The sequence below is a fragment of the Lycorma delicatula genome, chromosome 4 (genome assembly GCF_047948215.1).
Source record: "Lycorma delicatula isolate Av1 chromosome 4, ASM4794821v1, whole genome shotgun sequence".
NCBI lineage: Eukaryota > Metazoa > Arthropoda > Insecta > Hemiptera > Fulgoridae > Lycorma > Lycorma delicatula.
This window is the reverse complement of record NC_134458.1, coordinates 97427472-97440320: the sequence shown is the minus strand read 5'-3', so window position 1 is coordinate 97440320 and position 12849 is coordinate 97427472. Positions and strand designations below refer to the sequence as shown.

At 28.3% G+C, this 12849-nt stretch overlaps 1 protein-coding gene across 3 annotated transcripts in view; it reads right to left on the bottom strand.

Moving 5' to 3' along the window:
- Positions 1 to 12849, bottom strand: part of CaMKI (Calcium/calmodulin-dependent protein kinase I) — a 195578-nt gene that overhangs the window by 22444 nt on the left and 160285 nt on the right. For all 3 annotated transcript variants that reach the window (XM_075363727.1, XM_075363726.1, XM_075363729.1), the window contains one exon: positions 12031 to 12118. In XM_075363727.1, the coding sequence (XP_075219842.1) occupies positions 12031 to 12118 (88 nt within the window). The remainder of the gene's footprint in view (positions 1 to 12030; positions 12119 to 12849) is intronic.

The following is a 12849-nucleotide window of genomic DNA, read 5'->3' as shown; positions in this document are numbered from 1 at the left end:
CTATACATAACCTAAAAATAAAAATAACTGCTTCTTTTTTTTCAAAGCAACAATAGTACCGACACAGATGCTTTTAACTGCTACTCTTAGCACGAAAAGTGAGTTGATCCTGGAATGTACAAACCCATACAGATGCGGATGAAAGTATTTAGCACATAAAATACCTCTTTAAACTTTATCAAATTATTAACAATATTCTTAAGACTTCAAAATTATAAGCAATTAACAAACTAATAATTTTTTTAAAAGCTATAATTTTAGAAATGAATAATTTGATATGTTAAATCAATTGAATATGTCAGAGAGACATAATAAATTTTAGTCCAATATTAACAATTAAACTGTAACAAATATAAAATGATTGTATTTTATTAGTCTACCTTAATTTTTCTTAATAAAAATCATGATCACGATATCAATTTTATACAAACAATCTTAGTAATTTTTAACAAAAAGCTAAAACATTTATTACAGTTAAATACCTTTCAAACTTTGAAAAAGAGAATGCCTACAACAAAAATCACTTATCTTCATGTTGCACAGAGCTACCCAAAAGTTTCTGAAATTTGTTTGGCATTAAAGAATAATATAAAACTATGGTGGTGGTTATTACACTTAAATATGAACTTGCACTGCTACATAAAGCTGCATGAACCATTCTACTTACAGTAATTATTCTCAGCACATTTAATCTTTGTTAACAGATCTGAAGTTTTTGAGTGCTTTATAAATGATATTGATGCTTTAATAATGAAGAACATAAAGTAAGCATCAAATACCTTTTTATTTGACACGAGAAGTACATCAAATATAATATTTAAAAATCATTACAATGACAAGTACTAAAGATGATATGCAATCATACAGTTCATACAGTTTGATAGTCCACAATGCTTCGGAAATTATAGGATTAACCAGTAAAATAAGTCCATTACATTGGGTAACCTGAACAAGCAGCAGACTATAAGTAAGTCTGTATCAAGACTCTTGAACAAGAAATACACTCACATAAAGAACTATGTGGAATTCACGGATTAGATAAAAAACAAGCTTCTTCACAGTTATATCATCAGACAAAGTTAGGCTTACAGGTGCAACATAACAAACCTACAATTATACTGATGTCAACATTCAATTTGATCTGTATTTGATTTGAGCAATGTCTAGTAAATGTTCAGTCATTTATGTCATCAACAGAATTGTCTATAAACAACATTTTCAGGAATGATCATTGTAACAAAGTTAGCAATAAGATTCCAAGGTAACTCAGGAAAGATGTGAAACAGAATTAGCCTCACAATTGTTACACAAAAAATGGTTCTTTAACTCAGTATGCATCTTAGAACTCTACTTTTGCTGTTTAACGTGAAAATTACCACTGTACTCTTATACTCAACATTTATCTCTCGGCAACTTCCTACTCTTTCCCAAAATCAAAAACAAAGTTGAATAAATGAATGTTTTTATACTTTCAAGCATCTTACAGGAAGAAATGGGATTGATCCATGTGTTCCTTACATGAAAACACTTATGAGATAGTGGTGAATATAAGTTAAGCCTACTTATCAGATTTCAGATACTTCTGGGTTGCATCTTCTATTCAGATCATAATTTAAATCTTACAATCCATGTTTTCCAACCCCAACTGCGGGTGCCAAAAATTAACAATGATTAACACCTAAATGTGAAAATAATTTATCAAAATTTGGAAAAAAATTTAAGAGTTTGTGGATAAGAGCAAAACATTCCACATATTTCATTCAATAAAGTTATAGCTGTTGATTAAAAATTTAACACATAATGTGATACTGCCAATAATACATCACATATACAGAATATTTCAGTTGTCATACTTCCAATAACAGTTGTGAAACACAAAATCTTAAAAGCCATGCAACATATCATTCTGTAAATCATGTCATATAAATCAATGAATTATGAAGAAGGCACTATGCTTTAGCCTATCCTGAGTACCTTCCGCTTCTCTGTCAGGTTCCTCCTCAATTGTTGTACACTTATCTACTTCCATGTTACTAGAACTAGTTAGAGCTAACCTCTGCATCTTGTGCACCATAGCTATTGCATTCATTAATTGCTGAAAACAAGATACATTCAACAAAATCAGTCAATAACAATAAGATGCAATCTCACTGCATCAGTCACTGACAATTTTATCATCGCTGAAAGCATCATAAGTAAATACACATAGTAACGAATTCAATTAAAAAAACCCATGAACTCAAAACCAAATAACATATACAGAAATACAATAAAATACCAAAAAGCCAATTGTGCATTTATTACCATACTATCTATTTTCAATAACTTACTGAAATGTTTCACTTCAGTGTTTAATAAACACTAAATGTAAAACATAATTTATTTTATTTATAAATATATTTAGTATTAAAAGAACTTATAGAATTAAAATGACAATAAATTTATTCTTCTGACAACAAATAACTTCTTAGTTATGATCATTAATTATAATGTCATTATCCATGATCGTTGGCAGCAAAGATTAAATAAAATTATTAATTTGTTATTGCTGAACTAAGTTAAATTTATTCTAAATGAACTTCACAACATAAGAAACAAAGTAGTTAATTCTGTGGAAGTTCATAGAACAACTATTATCTGAATTTAAGCCATCTTACATAAGGAGGAAGTTCATGCAGAATTCCCATGTGATGTTAGTAATGTACAATAATAAAAACTTTTTATAAAAAAACCTAAAGGAATTATAAAAAAATAAAAAACTGTTTTTACCCTCATTAAATTCTGACTCAGAGTATTCCCACACATATCATGATACAGGTCTGTTAAAAAATTAAATGTCTAACAGCCTTGGGTATGTGTATTCTTTCAGAAATAAATAGCACTCCCAAACCAATAAAGAATACAATTAGTTTGAACTAGTGCATTAATAGCTGACTTATAATAGCTAATATAATACATGCTAATAGCTAATAGCTGATTACATGTTAATCAGCACAATTTCTTTCTAATCACAGTAAAAGTATGTAAAAACTACAAAATTTTCACCTTGAAAATTTAAGAGCAGATTAAGAATATGCAATCACAGCCTGATTCTAAGTTTAGTGTTACAGAATATACAGTAGCTACTAACTCAACTGAACTACTGACACTAAAAAAATCTACAAAAAAAAAAGATTAAGCAGTCTTTTTTAGTTCAGTCAAGAACTCCTTCATTCATTATTCTCAACTGTGACCTTGTAGAGTAATGAAATTCTATAATTTAATCAACATTGAAGGATATCTTTGTACAGCCACCCTACTTTATAATGAAAAATGCCATTCTTAAGATAATCCCTTCTAGTACAGAAAATTCTGTAAGCAATCAATCTTGCCAAAGCTAAAATAGAGGGAACACCTATTAGAGAGTTAAATCTATTAGTGTTTCCAGATCCACTGTTTTGGCTTTAAATACATCAGAAGTAATAAGTTAATAAGATAGGCAGTTCTTGTAAATATGCTAAACTATCTCTAACAAAAACTTGCATAGCACTCTGTCCCCAGACAAAATGTTCATTACATAAGCTAATTTAACCACCGCCTCATATAGTAACAGATTCATAGATTTAAGACAACAGATTTTTTAAATAGAAGTTCCAAGATTTTCAAACAAATTGCCAGTAAGCCAGTAAGTTAAAATGGTCACCTGTCTTTGCAGGAAGGTTTTTATAAGTGAGGGACTTAAGTAAGCTTTCAATTTACTAACTCCAAGATAATCACATGCCCAAGCAACACTCTGTTTGGTACTGTTGATAGTAATATTATTGATACTATCTAATAAAAACACAGAGGGTGTAGTATTCTATCAGAATACATATAAAAAGAAATATTTTTACCAGCCATATGTATTCAAAGAAAATTACCCTTAGTAAAAAAACTGGATCATATTTCCAAAACTATCTCTACAAATAAACAAAATATATTTATAGTTTGGTAAACCTATCGTTCACAATTTAACAACAAAATCTTGCTAATTTTCATAAGTTAAAAAAAAAAAAAAATTTTAGAAACCAGTACTGAGTACTCAAACTGCACTGAGTATGTCAATAAACACTACAAAATCCATAAAACTCAAAATAGCAATTTTAAACTAATACCCAACATTACTTCAAAATTGTCAGTCCTAAATTATGAAAATAATTTAATTATTAAGTAATCTTGAATAAAAAAAAATAAAACAATTAAACAGAATAATAATGCAACATATTTTTTGTAAGTCACAAACATTATCACTTTCTATACTTCTGCATTACAGTACAACAAAAATAATCTTTTCATTTAAGAGTAATTTTTTGTAATCTAGAATAAATTTTGAAATAAAAAACAATATATATTATTTAATTAAAAATCAGACACTATATTCATTAATATATACAGCTGATTCCAAATTGTACGGCAATCTCTCGAGAGATGACTCTATCAGTAAAAATAAGAAAAAAAGTTCATTTAAAGTTCAGAAAATGGTTCGTTAGCGAGTTTCGGCTAATGAAACAATTAGCCCTGCTTTCTGCTCCCTCTGTTAAATTAAAGCAAACTAAAAATCTTGGGGTACAAGCCAAGAGGTAAATTTGGTGCTTCCTTATGTTTTTTTATCTAAAAAATTGAATAAAAGTGGTCTCAGACATCTATCTCACTTAGGTTTTAAGAAAAACAGGTTAAAACACAATAAATTTTTGTCAGAAAATAAACGTTTTTAGGTTTGGAATAAAATAGTTTTGTTAATTTACAATAAACAAATAAAAATTTCTAGTTAACTTTGTAGAGAATTGAAAATAAATCAGAAAATTGATGTAAATAACGTCTATTAAAATTAGACACAAATTTGAGTAGTTTAAATAGAAACAAAACACACAATCTGGATCAGAAAAGTGAAACGATTTTTACATACAAATGCAAAAAATTATTTAAAAAAATTTGAAAGACATCCTTCAAAAACATATTAAAAATGTTTATTTTTTCATAGGTTTGCAATAACAGCTGATCAACAATTAAGTTTAGTGTCTAGAATTTGTATTTATTTGAGTGGTGTTTGTGCTTTATTGTTCAGTCAGTCATTCACAATGGGCGATACCACAAATCTGTTTCATTTGGAGAGTTGACGGACTTGTTGATAATTTATGGTAAAGTAAATAAGAATGGATTGCTGTATTAAAATTTAATGAATGCTGCTGTGCGTGAATACTAGGAAAATTATCCAAATCAAAGAGATCATAAAACATATGAGGCTTTAGACAGGCAAGTTTGAAAATCAGAAACAACAATTCGATGCTGGTTGTGAACATTTTGTGAGAAATGCCAATGCTAAAGAAGCAATACAGAATGCAGTATAAGAAACTTCCACCTCAAGCACCAGAAGGATGTCACATCACTTTCATGTTTCACAGTCAAGTACATGGTGAATATTACAGGAGCAACAATTATACCCATCCTATACAACACAAGTACAAGAGTTATTACCACATGATTTTGATAAACAGATGAAGTTCTGTCAATGGTTAATAAGAAAATGTGAATATCATCCCAATTTCCTAAGTAATGTTCTGATTACTAATGAATCCTGTTTTACAAGAAATGGCATTGTGAAGTATTGATGAAACACTCATACTTGAGCAGAAGAAAATCCCCATGAGACTGTTGAGACCAAGTCATTTCCAATACACTTTTTCATTTAATGTGTGGTGTGGTCTTCTTGGTGATAATCTCAAAGGCCCTTTTTTTACCAACAAGGCTCAATGGAGAGTGGTAGTTGCAAACAAATCTGATGGGATTCTTGGAAAATATTCCACTTGCAGATAAGAGTACAGATATGGTTTTTCAATGATGCTGCACCTGCTTATTACTGTTATATGTGATGATTCATTTAAATAACACATTTAGTAAGCTATGGATTGGTCGAAATGGACCAGTAAAATGGCCACCTCGATCTAATGATCTCCTGATCTCACACAAGCGTAATTTTTCCTTCAGGATTAGATGAAGTCGTTAACCTATTCTGCTTGTGTTGGCACACAAGAAGAATTGAGACATCGTATACCAGAAGCTGGAGCTACTATTAGGAATAATAATGATGCTATTAGATGTGCCTGGCTAGCATGGATTCACTGAGCTGAACTATGCATTGAACAGAATGGCAGCCACAGTGAGCAACTGCTTTGAAGAAATGTTTGCAGCTTTATCAAGTAACCATTTTGATATTTAATCATTTTTAGAAAAAACCAAAAAGTATGTGATTTATTTTTTAAATCTATTTTTTATTAATTTTTTTCTGTTACTGATCAGTTTTCTATTTGTTTTCATTTATATTATGTTGTTACCTTAATTGTTTGATAAAAATTAGTTAGGCCATTTAATAGCCGGGTGCTATTAACTTAAATGGCCTACAACACCAATGATGAAGAAGCTGAACACAAAATAAGTCTTAAAATATCTTCTGGCAGCAATCTACATGTATTTAGAAATTGAGTTTTTTTAAAGTTTACCTTTATTTTATCACACTGATAAATTGAATACAATACTACAAATTGTAATAAATGTTTTTAAACATTTAAAAAAAAATGTTACTCAGTTAGGCTATTTTATAATTTTTTAACATAACTTCTTGGTTTCTGTGTTATAACTCCTTTTAACACCAGAAAGTATTTTTATTGGAAATTTAAGTATTAATTAAAAAAATTATTTATACCAATAAATAAAACCTAGCTTTACAATTATCCACCAACTTGTATATTAAAAAATATAAAAAAATATGTTGTAAATATAACCACGTACATGCCATAAAAAATAAGGTAAGATTTAAAATAATTAAAACTGTAACATTCAGTTGTATAAGCAATGTGATGATCTCAGTGAATTAATAAAAAACACAAAAACAAAAAACAATACACACATATAAAAGTGAATAACTGATATACGACCAAGCTGTCAAACAATTACAGGAATGAATTTGTTTTTTTAATTTACCAATTTTTTTATTAAAAGAAATAAAAAAACAAAAGGACTGGATTTTTTATTACAAAATAAAATGTGATGCTAATATAATTTACATCGTTAAGAAATATTCCTATACTTTTGATAAGACAAACTTAACGGTATGCAGAAGACAAATTTTTGACACTTTCAGTTGACAAACTACCTTCACATGAAATTAACAAGATACAATTCAAAATTAAACTGTTTCCAGTAAATATTTTATCTATCAAAATTGAATGAAGTTGTAGAACATTTTAATGTATCTAAGTTAGAAGCTGTCCATATTTTTTCGGGTGGAGGGGAATTTCTCTAACAAAAAATTTAAGTTTATAATTATCATCCTCCCAAAAAAATTTTTTTTTCTACAAACTGAAAACTATACCGTTTAAATTAAATGAATGAAATATTCATAAGCTTTCCCTTTCCCATCATTCTAATTTATAAATATACGATATTTTATAATTTCCATTTAGTTAGAGTTTCTCTAACTAAATTAGAAGATAATTATTTATATAGATTTATCTTGATACTATTTATTGATTCATCATAAAGAAATCAAAAAGGGCAACCGTGATTTTATGACTACATAATAAAATGTTTAATCAATTTAAAAATACTTATTTGTATATAAAGCTGAACACTACACTGCAAATTTAGTCATATACCCTAGCATGTTTCAGTATAAGCACCCTTTGTTGCTCAACTAACATTTAAATAGCACTCATCTCTGTTCAGGTGTGATCAGCCATATCGGGCATTACAGTTGCTACAGCAGTGATGACATTCTCTCACTCTCTCTCTTAAGAGTTGCAGATCATCAATATTGACTGGACAGACTATGTTTTTAATGTTATAGCTACAGAAAAAATCTGCAAGGGTCAGATCAAGGCTTTTTCTTAGCCAGGACAAAAATGTTGTGCCTCTTTCAATTCAAAAAACTGAGAACCTATCATTGAGTGCATCTCAAATTTTGGAACTCTAATAGAATGGTTCACTGTCTTGCTGAAAGATGACTGCTTTCCCTTTATCCCTTCTAATAACATTAATTTGAGAAAAACAAATGTTTAAGAATATCTATGACTATTTTTTCAATGAGTATAAATGAAACCACCACATGATCTTGCATTACTTCACAACAAATGTTTATCTTGGATAGCTTAAATAATCTGAACAAATTCATTGGTTATCAACCCCCATATCCTACAGTTGAGAGGATGACACACCAGTTATTATGGAAAGTTACCACATCAGTAAATAAACTGCTTTAAAGAAAACTCATCATCATTCACCAATCAATTCTATCCAATACATATTCACTGAATTCAGGTAGTTTGAGACAACTGTCAGCCTTGATTTAATGATTTAGCTGTATTTTCTAGGCATACAATTTCAGGTAGATTTTGTATGGTTGTTTTAGGAACACTAAGCTCCAAGCTGCAATGAGCCATAGATTTCTATTGGGGAGTAAATACATACAATTGTCCGAGACACTCCACACATTCTCTTCCTACACATTAGGTTAGCCAGAAGATTTCTTAATGTCCATACTTCCTATTTCTGTAAACTATCAAGTTATGATCTTGTCAATAGGAGCATCTTCAATCAATTTAAAGTGGAAGGTTATAAGTATACGAATAGTGTTGTTGTATTCAAAGGTGTTGATTTTAACTCAGCAGAACAAAACACATGACACTTTCTGTTGCACTGTTATCACTGCATTGACTGAGACATCAAGTGGTAGGATGAATAAAGTGCTTACTTATAGTATATTTAGGGTTACTGCAGAGATAAGAATGAAGTTTTATTTATATACAGAGACAAGAATAAGAGCTAAATGTCTCTACTCTGTTTTAATCTCATGCATAAATCAATTATTACTTAAAATATTCTACAATGAAATCACAGGCACTTTTTTCAGATAAATTCTACATTTTCTGCTCTAAAAAAGGAGAATAAAGAAACAGTAATTTATCCTTTACAAACCTATACAATCCTAACAGTTCTATAACAAATTTCTTTTTTACATTTTCACAAAAAGCAACTTTTTTTTCTCTGAATGATATTAAATAACACTATAATATAGGATTAAAAAACTGTATTAATGTAGTAGGCTACCTACCATTATAGTTAGTTCTTAGATGGCACCACTGAAACGTTATATTGAAATAAGAAAATAAATAAATAAAATTATAAATATAATCTCTCCAAACTTAACCGCTTCACTCACTAATCAAGGTTAACGAGCAAAGCGAGCATAAGTTAAGTTTGACTAGACTATATTTATAATTTTACTTATTTATTTTCATATATCAACATAGCGTTTCAGTGGTGCCATCTAAGAACTAACTAGCTACAGTGGTAGATCACCTACTACATTAATACCAAAAAAAACTGTATTTTCCCAATATTTTATTATTTTTTTCTTCCTCCATTCTGTCTGATTCTCAGGAAAGATTTCCTCCAACCCTTTTCAAAATTTATAAATTATAAAAAAAATTCTAAAAAAAATTAAAGTACCAGTAGAGTAAGTACAAAATAATACTATTCAACTGATTTTTAATTAAAAATTTTAATCAGTGTCAAAATTAAGAATAAGTTTTTTTGTAATTGTATGTTGTTAATTTGAGTCTGCAAAAAGCTGAAATTAGAAAATTAAGTAATAATCTTTGTTTTTATTTTTTACTATATTTCCTAAGTCAGTATTATTTTTTTAATGGTTATCTTATTTAAAATATGGGTAATCTTTTAAAAATGCAACTTGTATGAAAAAAATAAACACAGAAGGAAAGAAACCCACATCATGATAAAAAAAAAAGAAAAAGAATGCAGCATAATGACACTAAATAACTGCTACCTATAACTGCTAGCTTTTTCTGTCTGAAATATGAGAAAATTGACTACTTTTTACTTCAAGTTTTCCAGCTAATTCTCTTGAAATTCCACGTGAAAATACTTTGAATATCAAAGTGATTTCAGACTGTATTATCATTTCAGTATAACAATCTACTGATATTTAATTCACTATTTAAAAATCAAAGAAAACAAACAAATAGAAAATATTTTGAACTCATTTATGATCGTACAATTTTTTGTTTAAAAACTTCTTACACTAAATAATCTGGAAGAAACTTACTACAGGACTACCAAAAGAACTTCCTCTAAAAGAAAAATTCATCAAAATCAGTCTATTTGGTCATAACTGAGGCTTAAACATTCACACAGAAAAAAATATATGTAGATTAAATGAATCTCTTTTTTTTAAGTCCATTAAGTGGTCAACAAAATTATTTAATTTGTTACTTTAGTAACTGTAAAAACTGGTACTTTTTATTATCTACAGAGATAAAAATAATAGTGACTTTTAAATATTATATTACAACTATTTTCATCTGATTTCCTGAGGTTTGCTGAGGCTTGTCTCAATGTTTAAGTTTTAAGTATTCAGAAGAAATTAAAGGAATGAAATCAAAGGCAAAAATTTTGTCAATTACATCATTACTTCATATTTTCTTTTTGTTAATGTTTGTTAGTTTAAAATATACTTTAAAATAAATGTATGCATACAAATTTTTTTATCTAGTTATATTTTTATGGTACTACTATACTCGTAATGTAAAAAATAATTGTACTTTAAATATTCTTAGGATTTATTTATTATTTTTTTTATTTATTTTTTTTTATCATCTTAATGATAATAAAATCATGTTACTAATAATAGTAATAACATATTTAGATTAAAACTGTACTTCCACTCAAATCCACTACAGATAAGACTTATTTGAAAAAAAAAAATTGGAAGTAAACCTCAGCCAAATAGCAAATTAATCATCTTTCTAGACAATCTAGCAGTAAACTCTTTTTCTGGTTACAAAATTTTCATGTAAGGAATGATTTTCTGAGAACCCACTATATCCATCAATCTGAAATAGGTGTACTTTTAATTTTAAACCTGTTTATACAAATTATAAACAATTTTGGAATTCGTTTAGATGATGACTGGTGTGAGCAATGAATGAAATGATTATCAATAGTTCTGCTAAACAACCATTTCTACATGCTTTAAGATTCTACAATCTCCTAGTCATTTACATCCAGTATGAAGTTCATTACTGAGAATTGTCAACCAGAGTTTATATCAATCATTCCACATATTTACATAGACAAATGATCTGCTTGGAATATGTAATAATGCTAACTGTGTATAATGGAAACTGATGGGAATTAGATAAAAATAATGAAATAATAGTTATATTATGAAATAATTGTATAATGAAAAAAATTGCTTATGATCTAATTTATGCAGAAAAAACAACTCGCTCACATCTCAATAAAAATCCAGAAAAAAATGATACCACATACATGTACAAATCTTTGTATGTATGTAGTAATAAAAAAAATAATCACATGTGCATGCTTGAGCGCACGCGTGCGCACACCATATACCCACACACACACAAATGGCAAATGTAAGTAAATCAGAATAAAATTTGCAATCAGAAAGTACTGTACTTACAATCCATGAGCACCATTACTGTATGACTAACTCATTTCTTCACTATAAACTAAGAATACAAATTTTTTCATGTAATCCTAAATTACTATATATATATATATATATTTTTTTTAAAAAAACAAGCAATATAAATTATTTAAATCTGAGGTTAGTTTTCAAAATTATTTTCTAATGCATATTCAGTTACAAATATCTTTTTAACTGAAAAATCTGTATACTCATTTCCACTTCCATTATCATATGATATATACAGTGTTTAGATGAGATAAGAATGTGATTAGATCAATTATTAATTTTATCTGTCAAATGAATTAGGAAAATCAAAATTTATTAGAAAAAATCACGTAATCCTCTTACAAAATATTAATAAATGTTAATTTGGAATGAATGTACATGTACATTGAATTCCATATACATTTATTTTTGTAAAAAACCTGTAACCTTTACATTAGTTAATTAAAAGTATTAATTAAAAAATAAAACACAATTTCAATATGTTAGATGTGACTCACCTTCCATCGTGATTTTGCAAAATTCTTTTTAAGTTGTTCTGATACAGTGCCATGGATATTTTTGTTGCTAGCTGCATTGCCAGAAATCCTTAAATGAATAAAAACAAAATATTGAAAAGAATTTGAAATACACAGTCCACACATCTTCCATACCTATTTAACATTATTTATATACACATACGATTAAGGATAATACCCGTATCAGTTAATTTCACATAAAGGCATATGTCAAGTAATCAAATGAGTGAAGCTATAGTTTTCAAATGGATAATGATGTATTTTTTTCTAGATCCACAAGATCAACTGCACGGATAGATTAGTTCAATCTAGACACCTGCATTCAAAGTTCTAAGAGGCAGGTGGGGCTGCCTTATACCCATGCTTTTTCTGAAACCTAACTGGTCTTCTTCTAGTACACCTTCCACCATACAAATAAATCACATATGAGTTTGTGAATTACTTCTTATAGTGTAAAAATAAAAATCACAAATTAAATCATTAAAAGTAAAATCTATATAAAAATCCCATTTATTATTGCAATTCTTAGAATTTATTAAAGTATAAGTATTTACTAAGTCACAATAACATAACCATATAGTTTGCTGTCAGAAATTCTGCTTCTTTAAAACATAGCAAAGTACAGTTACAAGTAAATAGACCAACTCTAAATTCAATTCACTGTCTTCAAATTAAATGTACAAATGACATGTGTATCAGTAAATATGAATGAATAGTATAATGATAAAAAAAGGCTACATGTAACAGACAACCAGTTGTACAGAGGGTTCAGTTTTGTTACAGTGACAACAATGAATAACC